Here is a 26,053-nt window from a genome sequence, read left to right as displayed (position 1 = left end):
TGCGATATGTACACTAGTGTCCCCCACCCCAACGGGGGAAGCACAGCACCTCTTCCTGAATGGCTTGTTTTGCCCTGCAGGAGCAGGTGGGGCTCCATGTACTAATTGTAACGGGACACCTGGAAACAGACGCACTGCACAATGCACTCTTAACTTTCAAGGGCAAGTGTGAGGCTTCCCAGACATCTGCCCATACCCCCCACTCCTACGCCTCATCTGAGCATCTGGAGTGGCCTGAGCGTGTGTGTCCATGCCGGCCTGGTAGTCTGGAGGCCACAGTAGTGGCTGGAGAGACCATAACAGATGTCTCTGAGCCCATGGACCCCCCCACACACACACACCCGCAAGCCCACCCAGGATGTTGGGCGAGTGCGTTCATGCCCTCTTAAGAAGCCCCACGGCTTCTGTCCGAGTCTGAGTCTGGTTCCGCTGAGAAAAACCTTCTAGCAAAGGAGATTAACTGGGGGCTGAGGGGGGAGGTCTTTGTTCCAGGCAGGAAAGGGGCCACTGACCCCTGCGGCCACTCTTCATGGAGCACGTTGGTTCCACTGCAGGGGAGGGGGACCATCTGTTTCTGGTATCCTAGAGGTGGGTCTTCGCGCTACAACTAGACCACCTAGGGTCAAGGCCTGGGCCTCAGCTGCCCAGTCTGGAGCCTTCTAGTGCACCGATGGAATTTCCTCTTCTTACTCAGAGCGGTGACACCAGCCACCCAGTCAGGGGACCAGCAGCTATACCAGCCGCCGGTCTCACAGGTGTTATTAGGTGTCATAGAGCTCCGGGCTCCGACACTGGCTAGGCAAAGAGTGTGTCCCTGGTTTCAAAGAAATGACGGCCAGCCCTGATTCCTACCAGAAGGACCCTCTGCAGAGGTGGCAGTGTCAGCTTTTTACCACTTGTGGAGTCGTTTGGGCCCAGGGCAGTGGTTTGAATTGTTGGAGGGTCTCTAGAGTCACACGCCTAGAGCCTCTCTGCCTTGGGCAGCCGGTAGACCAGAGGCCGTAGAGACGGAGTTTGTGTCAGCACTCGAAGTACAAGCTGATCCTGATGTAAGTGGCCTGAGGAGCGGTGGCAGCTCAGAAGTGAGGGGGTGTCCCTGGTGTGGTGGCCGATGGGGGGGGATGCAGGAAAGCTCTCTCACACTTTGCTCCCCTCCCGTTCTGTTTCCTACAGACATTTCAGCCTGCCCTCAGGCAGCCCCGCCCTCCAGCACAGCGGACAGTCTGCGGTATGAGCCCTCCTCCTCCTCCTCCTCCTCCTCAGCCACCTCCCACCGCCCCTGTATTTCTGACCCTCTGGTTCTGGGCCAGCCTGGAGGAGAACGGGGCTTAGCCTGGGGGTGGGGGCGGGGGGGAGGTTCATTTGCCTTCTGTCCCTGCAGTAAGCACTGGGTGGGGCTGTGTATCCAACAGCAGCAGGCTTGTGGCCCAAGAGGGAGCCCAGGTGAACAGAGACCTGCCAAACCTAACTCCTGTCTCCGGATCCGCTCCCCATCGGTTTCCTTGAACACTTGCCTCCTGGCCCCTCAGTTCTAAGCCAGTGAAATAGGTCTCCCAGAGGGGTTAAATTACACACAGCAAGGAGGGGGTAGCCAGGTCTCAGATGCAGGCGTGTGAGGCCCTGCACCATGTGCTGCCAAGCGCCAGGGTGGTAAATGCTCAGCCCTCACCCTCACCCGCTCCAGTTGGCCTCCTGACGGTGTCCACAGCAGCCACAATGCCTCACCCAGGGCCCACCCTGACCCAGCCCAGGGTCTCCTTGACAAAGCCCATTTCCCTCTTAGGCTCGACGACCAGCCCAAAGCAGATGTGCTGGGTGTTCACGACGCAGAGGTGAGTGGGAGTGACATGCGTGCATGAGACCCAAGGTAGCTGCCCCCCACGCCTTCTTCCCCGCCTCTCAGAGTGTAGGCTGGGCCATGGGGGACTAGGGTGCTGAGCCTGCTGCAGCAGGTGTGGGTAGATGTGCACTGCAGGGAAAAGTAAGCTGTTGCCAGCTGAAAGAACCTCTTTATTCTCCTATCTTTGCAGGAGAATACCTTTAAGAATACCTCACTCCCACCCCACAGATCTGGGCCCTGGCCTGGGAGCTAAGTCAGTCAGCCTGGGATGGGGGTTGGGCATCTCGGTGTTCTCAGAGCTTGACAGGTGCTTCTGATCCGTGCCAAGGACCGCTATCGTCATCCTAGCCAGGTGTGGTGCCTGCGATCCCAGCCCTTGAGGAGACGGAGGTGTAAGAGGGTCAGAAGTCCAAAGTCATCCTCGGCTACATAGCAAGTTAGAGGCTAGCCTGGGCTACACGAAGCCTTGACTTAAAAAGGAAAGCCACTGGCTTGACCTTCAAACAGAAATGTGAACTAAGCCTGGGTCTCTGCCGGGAGGCAAGGCTTAGACTGTTATTGCTGTTGAGGGTGGGGAGCATAGGCCTCAGAAGCTGTGCGTTCAGACCGGAGGGTACCAGGAAGAGGCAGGCAAGGTACCAGGCATTGGTGGTGCCTGGCCTGCATCCCAGGAAGAGACGACCCAGACTCACTCCTCTCTCTGTTCAATCTTGTTCTTTCAGGCTGAGGAGCCCGAGGCTGGCAAGTCGGAGGCAGAAGATGATGAGGACGAGGTGGACGACCTCCCCAGCTCCCGTCGGCCCTGGCGGGGTCCCATCTCCCGAAAAGCCAGCCAGACCAGCGTGTACCTGCAAGAGTGGGACATCCCGTTTGAGCAGGTGGAACTGGGCGAGCCCATTGGGCAGGGCCGCTGGGGCCGGGTGCACCGAGGCCGATGGCACGGAGAGGTGGCCATCCGGCTGCTGGAGATGGACGGCCACAATCAGGACCACCTGAAGCTCTTCAAGAAAGAGGTGATGAACTACCGGCAGACCCGGCACGAGAACGTGGTGCTCTTCATGGGGGCCTGCATGAACCCACCGCACCTGGCCATCATCACCAGGTAAGCCACCCAACCTAGGCCCAAGAGCAGCACAGCTTCCCTGTCTCTGCAGCCTGCTGCTTCTGTGGATGCTCTGGAGGGTGTGGAAGGGTTATCAGAGAGGGGAAGGAGAAAGCCAAAGATAAAGGAGTCATGTCCCATCCACATGAACCACTGACATTAAAACATCAGAGCTGGGCAGGTGCCGTGGTTCACTCAGGCAGGCAGAGGCAGGTGGATCTCAGTGAGTTCAAGCCCAGCCTGGGCTCCAAAGTGAGTTGAGGACAGCTAAGGCTACGCAGAGAAACCCTGTCTTGAAACAAAAACCAACCAAACAAGAAAGCCGTCAGAGCTGGGTGTGGTAGCATACACCTGTAGTGCTAGCACTTGGAGTTTGAGACAAGAGAATTTTGAATTTAAGATAGCCTGGGCTAGCTAGGCGTGATGGCGCATACCTTTAATCCCAGCACTCGGGAGGCAGAGGCAGGTGGATCTCTGTGAGTTCGAGGCCAGCCTGGCCTACAAAGCAAGTCTAGGACAGCCAAGGCTACACAGAGAGACCTTGTCTCAAAAAATCAAAAAATTAAAAGATAGCCTGGGCTATGTAGCAAGATCCTGGTCTCACCTCAAAAAAAGTAAAAATAAGCACATGGGAGGCAGAGGCAGGCAGATTGGTGTGAGTTTGAGGCCAGCCTGGTTCTACAAAGCTTGTGCACACACACACACACACACACACACACACACACACACACCAAAAAAGTAAATAAATGTACTTTAATTTAAAAATATAAAGCTATGATTATGCTGGCTCACATGTTGGTTGTAGGTCTGAGGCCTAATTGGGTGTGCGTGTGCTGCTGTGCGTGACCGCAGTGCCTTGCACATTCAACAAGGGCTGTACCCCAGTCCTGACATTGCAGCGTCTTGATGTGTATTACATGTTTCTACTCCAGGAAGCTTTCTGTGACTCACTTGTCATTCTCTGTGGAAGACTGTGCCCTTCCCCAGAGCAGCAGGCCAGATCAGAAACAGTGGCCTGTGCCACTTAAACTGTGGACTTTTACAATCAAAGGGGCTGAGGAGAGGGCTTGGTGGGTAAGAGAACCCATTTAAAGCCAGGTGGGGTGGTACTCCTTTAATCCCAGTGCTCGGGAGGCAGAGGCAGGCAGATCTCTGTGAGTTCGAGGCCAGCCTGGTCTACAAAGTGAGTCCAGGACAGCCAGGGCTACACAGAGAGACCCTGTCTCAAAAAACAAAAACAAAGCCCATTTAAGCTTGAGGGTCTGAGATCAGATCCCAGCAGTGGGGTTTACAGGGTTCTGTGTGTGTGTGTGTGTGTGTGTGTGTGTGTGTGTGTGTGTCTGTACAGCTGATCTCTTGGTAGAGCCTTGGCTGTCCTGGAACTCACTATGTAGGCCAGGCTTGCCCCAGTCTCAGATTCACCTGCCCTTGCCTCCTGAGCGCTGAGAATACAGGTGTCCACCATCATGCTGGCTTTCACACTTAACTTTTTTTTTTTAACCATTTATTTATTATGTATACAGTGCTCTGCCTGCATGTAGGCATGCTGGCCAGAAGAGGGCACCAGATTTCACTGTAGATGGTTGTGAGCCACCATGTGGTTGCTGGGAGTTTAACTCAGGACCTTTGGAAGAACAGGCAGTGCTCTTAACCTCTGAGCCATCTCTCCAGCCCCACCCTTAGCTTTTTAAGTGGGTGCTGGGACCAAACTCAGGATCTCATGACTTGCATTCCGTGAAGCCCGGGGAACCCCCAGCACCATGAGGTGCCCTGGACCTGGACCCTGTGCTTTGGGGGAAGCAAGAAAACCACTTCCAAAACAAACCACCATTTTTTTTTCTTAATGTAATGAATAAGTAAAATTTGCCATTTTGGGGCCTGGAGAGATGGCTCAGTGGTTAAGAGTGCCATCTGCTCTTCCAAAGGTCCTGAGTTCAATTCCCAGCAACCACATGGTGGCTCACAACTATCTGTAATGTGATCTGATGCCCTCTTCTGGCCTGCAGATGTATATGCAGACAGAGCACTCACTATATACATAATAATAAATAAATAAATCTTTTTTTTTATGCCATTTTTCTCAGAGATAAAAGAACTCCTGAACAGGTAGGCATGGTGGCGCACGCCTTTAATCCAAGCATTCAGGACGCAGAGGCAGGTGGATCTCTGTGAGTTTGAGGCTAGCCTAGTCTACAAAGTGAGTCCAGGATAGCCAGGACTACACAGAGAAACCCTGTCTTGAAAAAACAAAAAACAATAGCACACACACACACACACACAAAGAACTCCTGACCAGTGTCAGATCACTAGAGTTCCCTGTAAAATTCCAGCTCGAAGCAGGACAGCAAGTCTCCAGGGCACTCCTGTGGCCACCTGAGCTCTGCAGCCTCTTCTGCCATCCATCCACCCTCTCACTCAAGGGGCTACCCAGAGAGGAACAACAGGACACACACTTAGCAACAGGATGCGGTGTCCTGGGATCTAAAAATAATGAAAATGTTAATCTTTGTGTTGAGTCCCAGAGCCTTAGAGAGTCCTGGAGGCTGAATTCGCCCCCATCTGAGCTCTCCTGTCTGGCTTGTGTCCCGCCATGCCCCTTGACCAGCTAGAAGTGTGGTGAACTGTCTCCTTGTGCAGGGAGAGCTGCCAGGCCCTGCACCTGTAGGAGTGGGTGTGCATGTATGTGTGTGCATGTGTAGCGGGGCTCCAGCAGGAGTCTTGTTTAACAACACATATTCTTTGGGTTGTGTTTGTTGGGATGGAGAACCTTCCAGAAGCAGGTGGGCGCAGCTCCTCTCAAGGGTTGCATGGTGTGGAGCTAGCCTGTACCAGCTCCAGGCCTCTTACCAATGGCCACCACCTTCCACAGCTTCTGCAAGGGGCGGACATTGCACTCATTCGTGAGGGACCCCAAGACGTCTCTGGACATCAACAAGACGAGGCAGATTGCCCAGGAAATCATCAAGGTAAAGGCGGGGTTGGGGTTCCAGCTGCCTCAAGAGCTCTTGGTCCTTCCCCGGGGGCCATCTGCCTGTGTCAGGTGGTGTGTGGCACCCCTGCCTGGGTCTCTGTCTTATCCAGTCAAATCCAGAGCTTTCCACTCAGTTGGTGTTAATAGAACGGAATTAGCTGGGAAGAGGCGATGCGTGCTCTAAAAACAGTGTCACTCAAGCTGTGTGACCTCAGAAAAGTTGTTTCGTGTCTCTGAGCCTCCGCTTCTTCCCCTGTAAATACCAACACAACCTCCTCGATTAGGTCAGAGCCGAGACAGAATAGGGTCATCATACAGCAAACAGTTGGCATGGAGCTGCTTGGTGACGTTTTCTTGGTATCTGAGGTGGGGAGCAGAGTGTTGCAACTCAGGACAAAAAACAAAAACAAAAACAAAAAAAAAAACGCACACTTTTTGCAAATTTGTGATTATCCAAGTCCAGGCGTCCTGAGAGCAGGCCCTTTCGTTCAGTGCAGGCAGCTCTTCTCCACTCTCATTTAAAAGAATAATTAAAGTGAGCCCCTCACTCATTGCTTATACAAACTGTTAAGAGGACTGGAGAGGTGGTTTAGAAGTACTTGCTGCTCTTGCAGAGGACCTGAGTTTAATTCCCAGCACCCAGCACCCACTCTCCTCTGGCCTCCCTTCCCTTCTGAGCCCTCCCCCTCCCGCCTGCTCCTCCCTCCCCCTTTCTCTGGGCCATTTTGTATATCTTTAGAAAGGAAAAGATAAGCCGGGTGTTGTGGCGCACGCCTTTAATCCCAGCACTTGGGAGGCAGAGGCAGGCGGATCCCTGTGACTTTGAGGCTAGCCTGGTCTACAAAGTGAGTCTAGGACAGGTAGGGATACACAGAGAAACCCTGTCTAGGAAAACCAAAAAACAAAAGCAAAAAAAAGAAAAAGAAAAGAAAAAAGAAAGAAAGGAAAAGATAGTCACAGTGGCATTTGGGGACAAACCAGGATTTGTGTCTGCCCCTTTCCCATGGACACGCTCGTCTCAATTAAACCTCCAAGACCAAAACCCCCAAGGTGTCACCTCTGCCTCCAGTGTGGTCTGTGGACTTTCAACAAGGACTGTGTTCCATCTCCTCCCGCCCACCCCTGAATCCTACTCCTTGCCGCTCCCCCCCCTCCCTCAGAACTGGGAGCTGTCCTTTGAGTCACAGGAGCCAAGGTGGCCAGGGTGGCCACTTCCAGGACCCAGGAGGAAAGTGACTCAGGGCTGTGGGGCCGCCTCTCCCTCCTGCTGTTCCCTCCCTGCCGAAACCCCTCCTCTTTCCCCCGCCTCCCCCCACTTCCTTTTTGGAGCCATCTGAGGTGCTTTGAGAGTCAGAAGTAGAGCAGAGGGACTTGACCCTCAGTGAGAGGGTTTGCAACTTTGGGGGTTGCCATGGAGACCCCAGGAAACCATGGTGGTCCAGACTCTGCTCTATGGCCTGTCTCTTCCACCTGTCCCTTTGCAGCCATCACACCTGGTTTTTGTTTATTTGGATGGTTGTCGTTTTGTGACAGGGATTCATGCAGCCTAGGCTATCCTCAGATTGCCTGTGTAGCTGAGGATGACCTTAAACTCCTGCCTTAACCTCTTAGGTACTGGTGGGATCACAACTGTAGCCCACCAAGTCCCACTCAGTGCCCACGGTGTGAGTAAGCCTCAGGAGAGGGGCAGCTGCTTGTCCTTGCCAGGCCTCTGTGGAATCTGTCACTGTGGCACCTGGAAAAGACTTGTGCCCTGGTTTAGGAAGTGGTAGGGGGTTATACACATACGTATACATGTACACACACACACACATATATAAATACATATTATAAATATATGTGGTTTATATTCCAGTCATAGTCTGGGAAAAGGCAAGGGGCCTGCCCTTCATGGGAAGACAGGCCTGAGGGGAGGGCCTCGGCTCACACCTTCTTGTGTCTCAGAGCAGAATCCACTTGGGGTTAAGCTCTCCTCCGAGACGCCCCGCAACAGCTTCCTGTCTCGTGGATGATAAGATTTCCTAAAAGTGACTTTTATGTTCTTAAGCATGTGACCCAAACTTTTTTATAGCCAGGGACACTTCCGGGGAAGCACTGAGTGCCCTCATGGAGGTGTGCTCCATCTGCAGACAGCAGACAGGCCATTTCTTTTCTTTTCTTTTCTTTTCTTTTTTTTTTTTGTAGCCTTGGCTGTCCTGGACTCAGACTACGAAGTGAGTCCAGGCTAGCCTTGAACTCACAGAGATTTGCCTGTCTCTGTCTCCTGGAGTGCTGGGATTCAAGGTGTGTGCCACCAGGCCTAGCTCAGACAGGCCTATTTCTATTGTGAGTGACAGTGTCTTGCCCCAGAGGTGTCAGGGACCTCCAGGAGCCCTGAGAATTTGGGGATTGGAGTTGAGCAGCTGTGGCCTTAATGAGATCACGTTGTCGGGTCATGGGCTCTGTGGAAAGGAGCCTTGAATGGTCAAGCCAGAGCCCACGCTGGTGGGAGTCATCCACCACCACGTTTTACCTGACGGATGAGGAAGCTCAGAGGGGCCAGCACAGTGCTAGCCTGTGAGGGAAAGACTTCATCTGGGGCTTCGGCTACCACGATTCCTACCCCCCCCCACCCCCCCCTCTGTGTGTGTGTGTGTGTGTGTGTGTGTGTGTGTGTGTGTGTGTGTGTGACTATGGGTAGTAGAAACCGAACTCTGACCCTCTGCAAGACAAGGAAGTGCTCCTAACCACTGAGCCATCTCCCCAGCCCTGACCAGTTATTTTAAAACCTGCAGTGCTGAGTACTGGACACAGGCCCACATGCCTGCTCAGCACACACTTTACTGCTAAGCTACGTCTCCAGCCGTTGTCGCTGGTCTTCACACTCCTTGACTCTGCCAGTTGCTCTGTCCACACTTTACACTTCACCCGAGGCTAAGGAGGCTAGTTGGCTACAGAGTGGCATGGAGAGAGCATGAACTGCCTTGAGGTCAGATCTGAGCTCCATGTCTTAACTGCTGTGTGGCCTGGGGCGAGTCACTTTCCCTCTCTGAGCCTCGGTTGCTTCATGTACTGTAAGCTGAGGGCAGTATTCTGCCTGCTGTCTGTATGAGGATTGGGTGGGGGGGGGGAGGGGTGGATAATATGTCTCATCCCAAATAAAGTTCAGCCTCCATCTCTTCACGTTCCCCACCCCCTGACGCAAGGCTGGCTGTCTTCCAGGGCATGGGGTACCTTCATGCCAAGGGCATCGTGCACAAAGACCTCACGTCCAAGAATGTCTTTTATGACAATGGCAAAGTGGTCATCACAGACTTCGGACTGTTTGGCATCTCTGGTGTGGTCCGAGAGGAGCGGTGAGTTGGCCGTGGGTGTCTGCGGGAGTCAGGAGTGGGGTGGGGGGAGGGGCTTGGGGCACTATGTGGAGTACCCCTGCCTGCGTCGCTGGGGAGAGCCTTCCCTGCACAGGCTAGGTTGACTCGGGTCCTGGTTCTGCCCACACGGGGTTCAGTCCAGAGTTGGGTCTGGGTGACGTTTAGGTCTCTCCTGGTGCTTGATTTCCAAGCGGGTCCCTGTGGAGGCTGAGTCCCGTCCCCCTCCCCATTCAGCTCGGCCACTCAGTGATGGGTGCGGGACTGGGCTTATAGCTCCTTAAGGAGAAAGAGCATTGGGTTTTACTTTAGGTGATTATAAAGGGTTTGGGGTGGCAAGAAATGCTCCTCCCTAAGAGTGGGGGGCTGGGGGGGTGCTCAAGGAAAAGTTACAGGCCAGAGAATTAGCATGCAGGTTTGACATCTGTAGACAGGCCTGAGGTACTAGACCTAGACAGACCAGCCCCTCCTAGATTCATACGACGAGCCTGTTCAGAGGCGAGACCCCTGTGCCCCTCTCTAGGCTCTCTGTGTACTACGTGTGAGTGAGTGCAGGTGTATACAGTCAGGCCACCTGCTCCCCACTGAGGGGCCTGTGTCCTTGTCCTTGTCCAGGCGTGAGAACCAGCTGAAGCTGTCCCATGACTGGCTGTGCTACCTGGCCCCCGAGATCGTACGCGAAATGATACCCGGGAGGGATGAGGACCAGCTGCCCTTCTCCAAAGCTGCTGACGTCTATGCGTTTGGGTGAGGAGGCCACAGGCCTGGGAGGTGTGCCTCGGAGAGAGCCGTGGCTGTGTGGCTTGCCGGCAGAGTGACTGTGTCTTCTGTGACCCCTTCTGTCTCTGGCTCCCAACGTGCGTGCGCGAGCCACAGGAGGGCCTGTGGGGTTCTGTGACGCTCTAATAGCTCACGCTGTGGTGTGTCTCCGCAGGACTGTGTGGTACGAACTACAGGCAAGAGACTGGCCCTTCAAACACCAGCCCGTAGAGGCCTTGATCTGGCAGGTCGGAAGTGGGGAAGGAGTGAGGCGCGTCCTGACGTCAGTCAGCCTGGGGAAGGAAGTCGGAGTGAGTAGAGGAAGGCAGGGTCCAAGCGTGGGCTGGACACGCGGCGTGACTGCCCTCCATGCACGCATCTGAAAAGGACCACAGACAGGGTCTCTGGCTTTCCTAACGATGCCTTGTGTTGGCCACATGTGCAGGCCACCCTCCTGGGTGTCAAGGCTGCAGAGGGTACTCTCCGGGCTGAGTGGACCCTGGGAAGAAAGCCTTCCTTTTGCTGTGGTGGCAAGCTGTTCAGAGGCAGGGGGTGGGGGTTGGGGAGGTGGGGGGGGGGGTGTGGTGGTCAGCTGCTGCTTCCGTATTTGGTCTGTCCAGTCTCCGCTCTGCTAATACTGAGGCGCCCCCTTGTGGCGGCCCCATTCTATGTACATCCCGAGAACCTTGCATTTTGACTTAAAAGGTCGGCAGCTCACCTGAAACACTTCCCCAGGGTTCTGCAAAGTCCACATGTGTGTCTGGCTCTCAGGAGCTTCCGTGGAGACCCTTATGAAGTGCACCTCACTCCCCGCCTGCCCACACACCACCAACCTCAGTGCTCTTTGCAGGAGATCCTGTCTGCCTGCTGGGCTTTCGACTTACAGGAGAGACCCAGCTTCAGCTTGCTGATGGACATGCTGGAGAAGCTGCCCAAGCTGAACCGGCGGCTCTCTCACCCTGGGCACTTTTGGAAATCAGCTGAGTAAGTGCTCGCTCCATGAGCCACACCCTGGAGGGCCTTGTCTGGAGTGTGTGAGGGCGCCCTCTGGTGGGTATGCATCAGACTGCAATCTGAGGCTCCCACAGGGCAGAGGAGCTGAAGGAAGCCTCATCTGCCCAGTTGGTGCTAGAAGTGCCCAGTAACAGGCAAGCACCTCCGGTTTCCACCTTTGTAAACCTACTCACCAGTGTATTAAACCATCACTGGCACCAAGCCCAGGGTAGACCAGGGTGACAGTAGTTCCTGAGAGAAGGGCTCAGAGGTCAGGACCATGTGGGTACCAAAATAGCCCCCAAGAGGCAGCATCAGTCTTGCTTAGGCTGACACCCACTTAGACGCTGAACCTGTGGAGCACTGGAAGCTTGCTGCCCCTCAGTGGGTCATGCCACTGAGCTATGTGGCGCTTGTGTCAGAAACCTTTTCCTATCGTCCTTTGTGCCTTGAGGCACAGAGCAGGGTCCGCTGTCATCGTCCCATATTCTGTCCTGTTTGGCTCTCTGGCTTCTTCTCCCAAAGACTCCTCTCCAGCCACAACCCTTCATCAGGACCTGGGGCCTTGTCACTTGTCTCAGTTCCCACAGCCTGGGGGGTGGGGGGTGCGGCTTTAATCCCAGCACTCAGGAGGCATAGGCAGGAGGATCTCTGTGAGTTCAAGGCCAGCCTGGTCTGCAAAGTGAGTCCAGGACAGCCATGGCTACACAGAGAAACCCTGTCTCGAAAAACCAAAAAATAAAAAATAAAAATAAAAAAAGTCAGGCGGTAATGCCCCCACAAGCTTGTAAGCAGGTAAGGTGCTGGCGTTGGCAGTGGGGGGGGGGGGGTGGCGAGGCTCAGAGGCTGAGCCTGGAGCTGGTGTAGACCTTGGGCCCTCTTACGCACTGGTTTCCTCCTCTACCAAACCGTGCCTGCACCGGGCAGGCACCAGCCTGAGGGCTCCTGTTCCCGGAACCCAATCGGCCCCACCTTCTCATCACAGATGGGAAACCCAGTAGGGACCCACACCAGGCCACAGCCACCAGCTCCCAGGCTTCCTCTGACAGCCAGGATGACATTACAGGCTGAGCTTTGTGCCCCTGGCCCACACATCTTTAGACATGACGCCTCTAACTTTTGTTTCTCTCCTTTCTTTCCCATTGGCTTTGTCACGTTTCGTTTTTCGGGGTGGGGTGGGGCGGTGGCCTGTCTTGTCATCCAACCCTCTCCCACCATCCTAACTCCTCCATCTGTCTGCTGGCTGCCATCAACCCCGCCGGGCTGGACCGAATTGGATGGCTCTCTTCAACTGCTGGTGAAATGGTCTCGGGCACCCCCCCAGCCGCTGGAGGAGCCGCTACTACGGGAAAGGACGCTATGGTCACCCTGACTTTAAGAGCTCCTGTCCAGTTCTGGAGCAATAGTGTGTTTGTCACTTCTCTTGTTTCCTGCCTGTGCGTGGCTGTCCCACTGCATAGCTGCCTTTCCCATTCTGTCTCTGCATGCCGGCTCCTGTGACCTCCTGCAGCTGAAACAGCCACCAGCAAGGGCCGCTAGGCTTGTGTTTCTCACAGAGGGTGAGAGAAACCCACAGTGTGTGGCAGGCAGTCCCCGCCCCCTTTACACCACATGAGCTAGCATGTGGGGAAAGGGGGGAAAGGGGGGCTCATTGAACCAAGTCACACAAATCCTACCTCTGGCAAGAGCTCCAAAGAAGAGAATTCAGTGAGCCAGTGTGGTAGCGTATGTCTGTCATCCCAGAATCCAGGAAGCTGAGGGAGGGTGATTTTATGTGTGGGTCCAGCCTGGGATACATAGTGAAATCTCAGAAGTCAAAGCAATGGCAGCTGGGTGTGGTGGCACACACCTTTAATCCCAGCACTCAGGAGGCAGAGGCAAGTGGCCCTCTGTGAGTTTGAGGCCAGCCTGGTCTACAAAGCAAGTGCCAAGAGAGACCCTGAATAGCTGGGGATGTGACTCAGTGGTAGAGCTCTTGCTTAGTGTATATGAGTTTGGGGGTTTGGGCCCCAGCACTACAAATATTAATAACAGCAATAATAATGATAAATGTAGAGGGAGGAAAGAGCAGGAGTAATAATCCCTCGAGAGCCAGTTTGATCATCACAAGGAACTGTGGGAGCTTGAGAAAGCTTCCCTGTGCCCATGCCACCTGTCAGACTTGCCCCGCTGTCGTTCTGAAGGGTGGAGTTTGGGACCCTATTCCCTACGGGCAGGTGGGTCCCTGGGCAGCTGCTCTGGCCAAGCCCCCGTGCCATGGCTCCTTTAGGCTCAGGTTCTGATCCTACTCTCTCCTCTGTCTGTAGGTTGTAGGCCTGGCTGTTTTGCATGCCCTGGGGCTTCCTTCCTCCTAATCGCCAGCTCAACTCCGTGATTTCTGCTAAGACTCAAAACGCCAGCGGGCACTAACCCAGGGGACGCCACCTCTGCCGCTCCAGTCTCCTCCTTGCGCTGTTTTTTTTTTTTTTAACAATGGCCTCTCCCATCCACGTGGCTTGTGGGTGCCTGACGTGTGTCACTGCCAAGGGAGGATGGCACTAACAGGGTGACCCCTCAAGATGGAAGAACAGCCATCAGCTGCCTTCGCGGATGAGACGGTCTTTTCTCTCTTGTTCTCCCAAGAGTGGCTCTTGCTTGTGTTCCTCTGGTCCCTAGCCCCTACTAACACCTTCATGGACCCCTGCCGAGCATGCTCAGAGGATGGGGAGGAGGAGCTTGGTGACTCTTGAGACATTGTCCTGCAAGGGGTGTCGTAGTTCAGAGCTAACCGGAGCCAGCACTGAGGTTGTGGGCCCTGTCTGGAGTTCTGTCTCTCTCTCCCTTGAAGACAAAGGATAGTAGACAGACAGACACACACACACACACACAGTGCTGCTGTGAAAGGCATCAGTTCAGATGGAACTGGGTCCTCAGGAGCCACACTCAAAAACCGTCTTAAAGTGATACCTGCCACTGTTGGCAATGGAGGCAGAGCTGCTGTCACACCAGATTCTGCAGTTGGGCTCCGAATTCTTTTCCATAGTGGCCCCAGTGGACTCCACACGAGCCTTGTTTCCAAAAGGAGTGTGTAACACCCCTGGTCCTCAGGTCTCTCTAAGTGGAGCAGCCAGTGAGGAAACAGCCTCTGTGAGCCCACGACGGCTACTGCCATGCTGGGTGCTGGGGAGTCAGGTGAACAAGCCATGCCACTGTTCTCCCATTCCCCTTGCCAGATAGGCACCACAACTTAGGGTGGCCAGGAGCAGCTCTGCCAAGGGCTGTGGACTGAGCAGTTGTCACCACTCAGATCCTCAGCTAAGCTGAGCTCGTGACACCTTAACTCTAGGCGAGACCGGCGGGGCCGTAACCCGCGTCTCTGCTCCTCTTCGCAGCATGAACAGCAGCAAAGTCATGCCCCGCTTTGAAAGGTTTGGCCTGGGGGCCCTGGAATCCAGTAATCCAAAGATGTAGCCAGCCGCGCACGTTCATGCAGAGCGTGTCCTCCCTTCTGAACCATGCAAACCATCACCACGAGGAGTCGGAGAAGCCTCGCACCCCAAGCTGCAGACTAAGAGAATGACGCGTCCCTGCAGAACGTGCCTCACAGAGGTGTGTGGGGGCTCGGGCCCCGAGCCATGCATGCCACTGCAGGTGACACCACGACAGCAGTGTTCACACAGAGGTTTCTCTCCAGTAAGCAAGGAGGCAGTAATAATTCTGCAGACAGGTGCTGGCACTGTGGAACAGCAGAAATGCTCCCCCGCCCTTCTGGGGAGACCCTGTGACAGTGAGGGGCCCAGAGTTGTGCCAGAAGGGAAAAAACAAACAAACAAACAAAAAAACACCAAACAAACAGAATGGCTGTGGCTATTAATAGGGGAAGAGGGCATGGCAGGAGGTTTGCCCTGGCCAGTGCTTGGGCCTTGACCCCCACCGGTCCCCTCTGTTTGTCCCATAAAGGAACGCCAGCCCTTCCTTAGGTGACAGAGGGAGCTCTGGCTAGGAACCCATCTGGATTATAGGCGTCAGGAGTTCCTGGAGAGCTTGGATTCAGTTCCGGCTCTGTTCCAGGCTCGGGCTGAGGTACATACAGAATCCGAGTGGCCTCTAAATGGATCTGATGGCTCTTAGCCCAGCTTCTACCACAGGGGGAGGAAACAGCCACACATCTGGGGAGACATATGCTACTTCTAAGGACTCCAGATGGGCAAGAAGGTTGTGCAACTCAGCCTCTATCGTCATAAGCCGCCCCACCCGGCCCCACCCCGCCCCACCCCGCCCCACCCCGCCCCACCCCCCAGTGCCTCATATTCACCCCCCAGAGCTGAGAGCCAGCCCATCAGCTAGCTATGTGGACAGTGAGTTCTTGGCTGAGGAGAAGAGAGGAGGTGGCAGACGCAACCTGCAACGGCCCTGGCACCTTCAAACCCATTGTTTGTCATGCCAGAAGGTTCTAGACCTGCTACCACTTCCCCTTCCCCAGCTCTGATCCCTGTGTGCACTTCTGAGCTCAGCTGAGGGCATGAGACCGTCCAAACACCTCAGCTAGATAAACTCCTATCTTTGAGCCTCAGACTTCCGTTTGTGTTCATTCCAACAAGCAGAAGGGGCTGGATTGAGGTAACTCAGACATGCTCGGAAAGCTGTCACCTACAGAGCAGAGTGGCCCTTGAAAAGAGGGTAGGCAGCATCAGACTCCACAAAAGAAATGGGAGTGGCCCCCCGTGGAGTGGCTGTGTCGCTCCCTCAGTTAAGACTGAGTAAACCTCAGTCCTCAGAGCTCTCCCTTGCATCTGAATCTGGTCCAGGTGTCTCTTTTTTTGTTTTTGTTTTTTTTTTTCGAGACAGGGTTTCTCTATGTTAGCCTTGGCTGTCCTGGACTTGCTTTGTAGACCAGGCTGGCCTCGAACTCACGGAGATCCGCCAGCCTCTGTCTCCCGAGTGCTGGGTTTAAAGGCGTGCGCCACCACCGCCCGGCCCAGGTGTCTCTTAAAACAGGCCATTCTGAGAAGTTGTGGGACTCTTGCCCACCACCTGCCAGCACAGTTGTTCATGTACAGGAGATCTGGGACAGTAACATCTTGACCCTTCTGCCTCAGTGTGGGGAGGAAGGAGGAAGAGCTGTCAACCTGTGTTCAGCACCACATGGGCCATGTGTCCTCTGAAACGGGACTGTCCATCCTTTCCCCCATCCCTTCACGTGACCTCCCTGCTCCTTCTTACTCATACTCCCTACTGCCTCTGTGCTTCCGGCACCTTCCCAAAGGCCACACACACAGTGCCTAGCCTCTGGCCGTTCTTTCACTATGTGAATGTTGTGGTGTTGGCCTCCCCTCACACGAGCCATCAGACTAACAGCCGAGTCAACTGTTTCATCCCCTTGACACCAACCCACAGAAGGCGTCACACACACACAGAGCCCACTGACAGCGAGCCTGGGTCTCACTCTGTACTGTGAACATCGCAGTTCGGAAAGCTTTAAACCCTGTGGTGAATGTGGTCCTATGCATGTGCTGGGGACCAGATAGGAATAGTCGTGGTCCCTGTCATGAGGAGCTGACCATCTCCTGGAGGCCCAGCCTCTGCCAAACTCGGAGCCGTAGTCCTGGGACCCTCCCCTGCCCTCTCCAAGGCGTGCCTCTGTACCGCCCTTCACTTAAGAGCGTTCCCTATCATGGTCCCTTGCTTCCCTTTCTACTTAAGTGACTGTGAATTGAGGTTAGGAAGGCTTGCCTCCCATGTGCTCTCCCTGTCTCCCAGGAGGCACAAGAAGGATGACATACTGTGAATTCAGCCCCATAGCCACTGTGAAGGCAACGAGAAAGGCTCTGGCTCAGAGGGCCGGCCTATTCCCTCGGTTCCCAGCCTCACCCCTGAGGAGGCCTTTTCCCATCAGAGTGGCCAGTACGGAATCCTAGCTAGTGCTGGTCTGGCTGCTCTGATGCACCACATCAGAGCCCTCGGCCGTTGTCTCGTGGTCCAGAGGGAGTGGCAAGCCCTTGTTGCCCTGTAGCGACAGAGTCGGGTGGAACAGCCGTGCTATGCTGCAGCGCTAGCCAGGATAGCATCTGGGTGTGCATACACCTAACATCTTCTGTGGTGTTTATTCGCTTATTTTGAATGTGATGTAAAATTTGTACAGTAAAGGTTTTTTTTTTATATTTTCTATCAATTGCATTTGTCTTCCAGAAATGCTTTAATTTAAATTAAAATGGTTAGTCTTGACAAACGCGTTCTATTTGGGGTTTTGGCCACTGCTAAGAATGTACCCTCTGGCTGAGCCAGGCCTAGGGCTCTGGAGTTTGTGAATAAAGTTTTACCAAGGTGTCCTGGGGCTTGTGTTTATTTTGATCAGTCCTGATGACTGTTGGGGACCATGTGGGTGGGTGGCCCAGGAGGACAGGAATGGAGGGTCGGGGGTCTAAACCTCTGCCAGGAGTTAAGGAGCACCTCCCTAAAAAAGGTATTATGGAGCCAGGGCTGGAGGATCATGGGTTCAAGTGCACCCTCAGCTAGTTAGCAAGTACCAGGCCAGCTGAGGCTACATGGGACCCTAACTGACAGAGGCAGGGACAGAGAGACAGAGTCTAGACCTCAGGACAGGCGTCTCAGGGCTGGAGAGATGGCTCAGGGGTTAAGAGCACAGTCTGTTCTTGCAGAGGACCAGAGCTCTGTTCTCAGTGCCCATGTCAGTAGCACCCGCTCCCTGGGATGTAACGCAGGCCTCTACAGGCACCTACACACAATTCATTTTAAAGTATCTTTTAAACAGAAGGGGGCAGGAGGAGGTGATGGGGCTGGGGCCCACAGAAAGAGTGGCATCCTCAGCAGTTAGATGTGATGCAGACCCAGTGGGTGCCTATTAACTAAGGTGCCTTTCATCTGGGTGGGGGGCGAAGGGGCAGGGAAGGAGCAGAATTCATCTCTGATCTCTGGAAGCCTCTCCATTGCCAATTCAAGGTGCAGAGAGCTGTTTTGGAGACTGGCAGAAGCAGAGCAGATAGGAGGTAAGGAACCATTTGTGGGGCCGCTACTCTAAGCATCTATCTCTCCTTAACCTAACCCTCCTAAGCAGCGCTGCTGTGAAGCCGGAGTCGTGACCTTCAACTGGGAAGGCAGGTAAAGAAGTCGAGGAATTGGCCGGAGAGCACAGCTGTGGTACCCAGGTGATGCTCTGATCCTGGCCCCTCATCAGAAGCCAGAGATCCTCCTGTTCAGTTGTGGAGCTCCTGCTGTGTTCAAAGCGTAGTGGGGAGGGCGGGGAGGTGGCCCAGCGGCTAAGAGCGCTCACTGTGCAATCCTGAGGACCCAGAGATTGGATTCCACTACCCATGTCACAAGCCGGAAGTTACACAAATGCCTACAGCCTCAGCTCCGAGGAAAGGTAGGAGGAGGGTGCCTGTAGCTTGCTAGCTTCCAGCCCAGCCGAGAAAACATGCCTCGGGTTTGAGAGACTCTGGCTCAAAGGTGTAGGTGCAGAGTGATGGAAGGAGATACCTGGCTCTCCTGACGCCCACGTGATAGCTCACAACTGTCTGTGACTCCGGTTCCAGGGGATCCAACACCCTCTTCTGGCCTCTGCAGGCTCCTGGCATGCACATGGTGCACGTACATACAAAACACCCATACACATAAACCTTTAAAAAGAAAAAAAAATTTTTTTGCTTAAGCAGTTAACTAAAAAATACTGGATAAGGCAGTGCTGAACCAAGTGTATACTCTTGTTATCCCAGCACTTGAGAGCTACAGTCAGGAGGAGTTCAAGGTTAGCATAAGCCAAGTGAAACCCTGCCTCATCCTGAAAAAATTCACAAATTGTGAAAAGTAAACAATACACGCTTTTAAAAAAAAATTAAGTCGGGCTGGAGAGATGACGCAGTGGTTAAGAGCACTGACTGCTCTTCTGAAGGTCCTGAGTTCAATTCCCAGCAACCACATGGTGGCTCACAACCATCTATAATGAGATCTAATGCCCTCTTCTGGCCTGCAGGGGTACAAGCAGGCAGAGCACTGTATTCATAATAAATAAATAATTAAATAAATCTTTTTTTTTTTTTAATTAAGTTGTGTGATGTGAGTATGGGTCCACATATGCCACAGTGCGTGTATGGAGGTCAGAAGATGTCCTGGCCCGCCGGGGTTTGACTAACACTCCGGAGGAGAATTTTCCTGTATAGAGACAGAGCACACGACACGAAGAAGGGGGCAAGTCTGCATTCTGATCAAACCCCTTTTATTGAGAAATTTCACAGAGTTTTTATAAGACAGGGGGCAGGGAAGCATATTGCTATGGCAACCCAGCTGCAGGCTATCTCAAGATGCGCGGAATTCCAAGCAGGTCACAACATCCTGCCACACAGAATATTTTGCTATCTTTATCTAATCTAACTGTTAAACTGCAACTGTGCAATCCTGAGGATCCAGAGATTGGCTCCATCTAAATCTTTAGTCTAACTGCTGAACCATGACAGGGTCAGCTGGTGTCTGGTGAATGGCAGACCGCTGGAGAAATAGGAACATAGGCTCTGACAAGATGGCTGAACATTGGCTATATAGCCCGTGCCCTACAAGAAGACAGCTCTCAGGAGTTGGTCCTTCCACCATGGGTTCCAGAGAGGGAACTGGCTCATCGTGCCAGCCCAACAGCACCCTCCTAACCGTGGGTAAGAAGAATGCTTATAAACAAAGCCGCAGCTCACCCACTCCTCTTCCAGAAGCCACCCTGCATGCTCTGAGTCCCCTTCTACTGAGCAGTTCATTCAATCTCTGAGTCCCCCAACTCTGCCTTGTGAGACAACAATAAAACCAAATAAACAATAACAAAAAACAACCTGCAAAACTGTTGAGCTGCTGTCAAAAACAAAAGCAAAAGCAAAGCTGCCTAATGAGAGATTTGTTGCTGTAAATGCTTGTGAGAGAATTTGTTGCTGTAAGTGTTCGTGAGAGAACAAGATTAGAAGCCGGGTAGTGGTGGTGCACGCCTTTAATCCCAGCACTCGGGAGGCAGAGGCAGGCAGATTGCTGTGAGTTCAAGGCCAGCCTGGTCTACAAAGCGAGTCTATGACAGCCAAGGCTACACAGAGAAACCCTGTCTCGAAAAACCAAATAAATAAATAAATAAAAATTAAAAAAATAAAAAAGATAAGAGTAGAGATGCATGAATAGGGGATGAGAAACTGCTAAAGATCACTAAAGTCCAAAGTTGGTTCTTTGACAGGATTTAGTAAGACTGATAATCCTTTAAGTGGACTAAGAGGACAGAAGACTGAAATTGTCAAAATCAGGAATGAATATGGCGACATTACTACCTATATATATATCAACAAGGTATATCAACAAGTGAGGTTAACTGGATGCGCCAGACACAAAGCCCACCAGGACTTAATCAAAGAAATATATTTGCAGTCACATCTACAGACTAGCAATGGCAGACTAGCAATGAAATTAAACCGATCACCTATACTCTAGGCAAAACCCTGGACCTACTAGCTTAGCATGTGAATTCTACATAAATATAAAGATCCAATGCCAGTATTTCCTAAAGTGGAGAGCACTTACTAATTTGCAAAGCCAGCAACACACCAATACAAACCTGTATTAAAAAAACATCGGGCAGTGGTGGTACACGCCTTTAATCCCAACGCTTGGGAGGCAGAGGCAGGAGGATCTCTATGAGTTTGAGGCCAGCCTGGTTTACAGAGAGAGTTCCAGGACAGCTAGAGCTGTTACACAGAGAAACCCTGTCTCGGGGGGTGGGGGGGTGGGAAATCCTCAAAATCAGGACAGCTGAGATGGCTTAGCAGGGAAATGCATTCACTGTGCAATCCTGGTAACCTGAGTTTGGTTGTCAGAACTCAGTAAAAGCAGAAGCAGAGAACCAACTCCACAGAGTTTTCCCCTGGCCTCCACGTGCACAGCCCCCTGCAATATGATGATGGAGGAGGAGGAGGAGGAAAATCGTCAACAAGATGCCAACTAAGCATAGCATATTAAAAGATGACTTGCCGCCGGGCGTGGTGGCGCACACCTTTAATCCCACCACTCAGGAGGCAGAGGCAGACGGATCACTGTGAGTTTGAGGCCAGCCTGGTCTACAAAGGGAATCCAGGACAGCCAAGGCTACACAGAGAGACCCTGTCTCGAACAACAACAACAACAATACAATAAATAAATAAATAAATAAAATAAAAAGATTATTTGCCAGTTTGCCAATCCCAAATGGAATTTGTTCCGGGAATGCAAGGATGGTTTGATATAGGAAGCTGATCCTGAGATTACATGTATGTGCCACTGTGCCTGGTTACAGCCCCTGATTTTTTTTTCCTGTCTCTCTGTGTATGTGTGAGTGTATGTGCATTTTCATGGGTGTACAGGTACACATGCTTGAGCATGCAGAAGTCAAGCTCAAGTGTCCTTTCTTATGGGACATCCGTTTTGTTTTGTGAGCTGAGATCCCTTTCGGGACATGGGGCCTGCCAACCCCAGAGGTTGAGTTCTCAGCCCACAGCACGTGGAAGCAAGGAAGCATTCACCCTCCTCTGAACTGGTGCTCCATTCAGGTGGTGAGCAGACCAGAGACCCAGGGGCTGCCCAGATTGTAAATATGCAAGTCAGATTCCTGCTGTCAGCAAAATGCAACAAGCTCAAATGGAACAACAGCTGGACGGGAAGAGAGTGGTTGGTTGCTCAGGCAACTGCCTCTAGCCATCTCTGTAGCTAATAGGCGGTGGTGATGGCCAGGGCACCCACAGACTGAGGCATCAGACTGCCCCATTTGTCTCCTGATTCTGCCTCGGGGTTCTCTGATTCTTAGATTTGTCCATTGTCAAACTCTACAGGGCTCCCGGGAGCGTCACTTGAAATGTGAAATTTTCAAGTGGAAAAATCTCCTGTGCCCAGCGCTGCTCAGAATGCAACCCGGCATCGGAGCAACACTGGCTTCTTTTCTCGGGGGCAGTTACAGGGCACACAGGGGGACTGTGTCCCCTGAAGCTGGGTAAAAGGACAAACAGGAAAATATTAGCAGCGTAGGCAGGCGTGACCTCTGTAAAACACCGTAGCATCCGTCATTTGTCATTGTTCCTCCCAGCAGAGATAAGAGCTTCACGTGGGGGCTGGAGAGATGGCTCAGAGGTCAAGAGCACTGGCTGCTCTTCCAGAGGTCCTGAGTTCAAATTCCCAGGCAACCACATGGTGGCTCACAGCCATCTATGATGAGATCTGGTGCCTTCTTCTGGCCAGGCCGAATACTGTATACATAACAATAAAGAAATAAATCTTTGAAGAAAAACAAAGAGAGCTTCACAGGGGAAGCATGCTGCCCTGTTGACAGGATTGCTTACGGTTTGCAGGTGCTTTACAGCTGGGGGCGTGGGCTCAGTTGGTAGAGTGCCTGCCTAGCATGCATGAAGTGCTGGGTTCCATTCCTAGTGCTAAATACACAGGCACAAGCGGTGCTGTGCCCTGTAATCCCAGCACTCAGGAGGTGGAGGCAGAAAGTTCAGAAGTTCATTGAGTTTGAGACCAGTGTGTGTTAGGATTCTGCTTCAGTCTGCCTACCTGTGATGTCACTGCTTACCGCCACGGGGGCGTGGCCCTGCCCTGGGCTGTATAAAAGACACTCTCCACCTGGTGCCTGCTCTCTCTCTCCCTCCCTCTCTCCCTCTCCCCCTCTCCCTCCCTCCCTCCCTCTCCCCCTCTCCCCCTCTCCCTCCCTCTCTCCATGTGTGTCTCCAGAGACGGTTCCTGTATCTCCTTATTTAAGCCTCTTAAGTGGATCTGTTGCGTGGTGTGATTCCGTCCCTCTGTACAGCTCCACCACTCACCTCTAACCTCCATCACCCACTTTTAACATTTGCTGCCCAACATCGGGGAGGCCCTTCTGCTGGAGATCAGCTTGGAACTCAAGAGTTCCGCCTGTGTTAATCCCCAAGTGCCAGGATTATAGATGTGTACCACCATGCCCTGTCACAGAGATCTGCCTGTCTCTGCCTTCTGAGTGCTGGGATTAAAGCCATGTGCCACTGTGCTTTGTTTAATTATTTCATTCCAATTTTAGTTAAAAAAAAAATCTTTAAACATCTTAAACAAAAATTAATCAAGGAAACAAGAAAAATTTAAGATCTGGTAGTTAACTACATTCCCTAGTCTAGTTTAGAAATCTATCAGCCTCCTAGTTCTGCCTCTCCAAATAGCCACGTGTCTGTAGCCATCTCTGTTCTGTAGGAGTCAAGCACACAGATCACTAGGAGCAGTGTCTGTAAAATTATCTGGGCCGAGGAAAGTTTAGCTAGTTGCATCTAAGCTGGAAACTCCCAGCTGTAAATGTTTGTTTCCAAGGACAAAACTAGTTTATCTCTCTTTTTTGAGAATCTAAAAATTTTAGAAATATCTCAAGTAAACATTAAGCAAAGAAACAAGAAAATTATAAATACCTTGTGGCTAAGGAGCTTGTAATTAATTCCATTTCCTAGGACAGTTTGGAAAACTGTTAGTCACTTACAAGCAAAAAACTAAGCAAGAAACTCTATTCCTTAGACCGTACTTCTCCAACCGGCCACGTGTTTGCAGCCATGCCTGTTCCTCAGGATCAGCCTCCTCTTCAGGAGAGAGAGGTGTAGCATCAGGAGAGGGCTGTTGGAAACCCCTTAAGACAGGATAAATTGACTTTGGAGGGGCAGAGGGTGGAGGGTTAAGGTCCACCCCCTTTTAAAAACATCATCAGGCATTGGAATAGAAACTGAAGGACAATTAGAAGTATGGGGGAGGGATAGGAGTCTGTCTTTCACTATTAGATCTAAGATATTCCTCTGAAGCCTGAACAACCTTATTAACGTCAGGCTGGAAAAAATGAACCTGAATAAGATCATTAATGAGATTCCAGTAAAATATGGCAGACACTGGGACCTTTTCAGGCCCAAAAGACCTATAATAATCACAAAGGCAATCCCCCACTCGTTGCCAGAGTTTTTCATCCACAGTGCCTTCTTGGGGAAAGCGAGGTCAAATATCATCGATAAAGAGGAAAAATTTTTACTAAGTCCTTTTTCTTTACCTGTATTCCTCATGTCTTGAGGGAGGTTTTGAGTCCCTTAATAAATAATTCATGTTTCTGAGTGACTGTCCCATGTGTGTGTCACCATCGCTTACCTTGGTCGATCTGTCTCACGATTGGGGGAGTCGTGGTGATCCAAGTCGATCTGTCTCAAGGGCACGAAGTCCGTGGTGATCCAGGGTGACCAGCCGGTCCAGAAGGGCAATGGACAGGTGAGTGCTCCGTTCCTCGCCCTCCAGTCATTGGGCGCCACTTGACCTGGCCTGCTGGGGTTCCACTAAATGCTCGGGAAGAGAGAATTCTCCTGTATAGGGACAGAACACAAGACATGAAGAAGAAGAAGAGCAAATCTTTGATCAAGCTCTCAAACTTTATTGTTCAGGCAGAAGGTTTTATAAGGCAGGGGGCAGAGAAGCATATTGCTATGGCAACCCAGCTTCAGGCTATCTCAAGACTCGAGGAATTCCAATCAGGTCACAACATTCTGCCACACCGAATATTTTGCTATCTTTATCTAATCTAACTGCTAAACTACAACAGGGTGGCTCCATCTAAATCTTTTTATTTTTTTTTTAATTTTTTTATTAATTTATTCTTGTTACATCTCAATGGTTATCCCATCCCTTGTATCCTCCCATTCTTCCCTCCCTCCCATTTTTCCCTTATTCCCCTCCCCTGTAACTGCCGAACCACGACAGGGTCAGTTGGTTTCTGGTAAATGACAGACTGCTGGAGAAATAGGAACCTAGGCTCTGACAAGATGGCTGAACACTGGCCATATGGCCTACCATTCCCAACAGCGATCCTTACCAGATTACCCAATAAAAACCACTAGAATCCTCTCTTTCCATCACGGACCCACCCACCTGCCCGCTTACAGATCCACTCCTGAATCCTGATTCCAGTTGCTCATACCCACTTCCTTCACAGCAGGTTTATAGGTAATAATTTGCATAACCACCAACCCTTTAATTACCCTATGGAAGGAAAGGTCCCCTTCATCCCAGGTTAGGAGAACAGTGGGATTCCTGGTGTGCACAGGTGCTCAGTAGATGTTGTAAGACTTGTTGGCTTCTTCTGGAAAGACTCTCTCTTTCCTCCAGGAGACACTCCCCAGGGGCCAGATAGGCTCCTGAAGAGTTTGTGAGGCTCAGGGACGACCTTCTTCTTTACTGGACCACGAGAGAAAACCTGGCACCTGGTGGCCATCTGTGCTGAGCAAGTAAGAGATTCTTTAGGATGCATTGCTGTCCCAGCACTTGGGAGGTGGAGGCAGGTGGATAGGCTTGAGTTCCAGGCCAGCCTGGTCTCTTAAGTGAGTCAAGGACAGCCAAGGCTCCACGGAGAAACTCTGTCTCAAAAAAACAAAACAGAACAGAACAACAACAACAAAGCCAGGCATGGTGGCACACGCCTTTAATCCCAGCACTTGGCAGGCAGAGATAGGCGGATCACTGTGAATTCCAGGCCACCCTGGTCTACAAAGCAAGACCTGGACAGCCAAGATAACATGGAGAAACCCTGTCTCTCCAACAAACAAAAACAAAACCAACTGGCTAAGACAATAGACACTGCCCAGGTCTATACCCAAGATTCCCAGGGAGTGGCCACAAATTATGCTAATCAGGTGCTTGTGAAGGCAAATCCCACAAGACTACATACTACCTGCCTTTGCTCAGTTGGGGGCAAGTGTACATCCTGATGTTCTTCCTGCTTAAGTACCTCCCACCTACATGTGCTCAAGCACAGCTGCCCCTGTGCAGTTGGGGTGCAAGAGTCCGAAAATTGCTAAAGGAAGACCCCAGAGTCAAATAGCAAGTAAAAACAAAGAGCACTTACTCTGGAGAAACAGCCTGCATGCAGGGGTCAACGATTTATATAAAATGGCGGTGACCCCCAAGGGGGAGCTCACAGGCTCTTTTAAAGGCTTCTAGGGAAATCCTGTCTGTGGCTGTGTGACTCGAGCTGGGATTGGCCTGTGCCTGTGGAGGCTATACATGACGAC

At 52.2% G+C, this 26,053-nt stretch overlaps 1 protein-coding gene across 1 annotated transcript in view; it reads left to right on the top strand.

Moving 5' to 3' along the window:
• Window positions 1-17,322, top strand: part of KSR1 (kinase suppressor of ras 1) — a 141,477-nt gene extending 124,155 nt beyond the window's left edge. Inside the window, exons 13-22 of the mRNA XM_084748212.1 lie at window positions 1,174-1,228; window positions 1,784-1,832; window positions 2,563-2,942; window positions 5,812-5,908; window positions 9,115-9,248; window positions 9,879-10,010; window positions 10,198-10,333; window positions 10,873-11,006; window positions 12,340-12,420; window positions 14,387-17,322. Coding sequence (XP_084604338.1) covers window positions 1,174-1,228; window positions 1,784-1,832; window positions 2,563-2,942; window positions 5,812-5,908; window positions 9,115-9,248; window positions 9,879-10,010; window positions 10,198-10,333; window positions 10,873-11,006; window positions 12,340-12,420; window positions 14,387-14,465 — 1,277 coding nt within the window. The 3' untranslated portion in view covers window positions 14,466-17,322. The remainder of the gene's footprint in view (window positions 1-1,173; window positions 1,229-1,783; window positions 1,833-2,562; window positions 2,943-5,811; window positions 5,909-9,114; window positions 9,249-9,878; window positions 10,011-10,197; window positions 10,334-10,872; window positions 11,007-12,339; window positions 12,421-14,386) is intronic.
• The last annotated feature ends 8,731 nt before the right edge of the window (window positions 17,323-26,053 follow it).

Source organism: Acomys minous (genome assembly GCF_964271855.1).
Source record: "Acomys minous genome assembly, chromosome: 12".
NCBI classification, from domain to species: domain Eukaryota; kingdom Metazoa; phylum Chordata; class Mammalia; order Rodentia; family Muridae; genus Acomys; species Acomys minous.
This window is presented reverse-complemented; position numbering and strand designations above follow the sequence as displayed.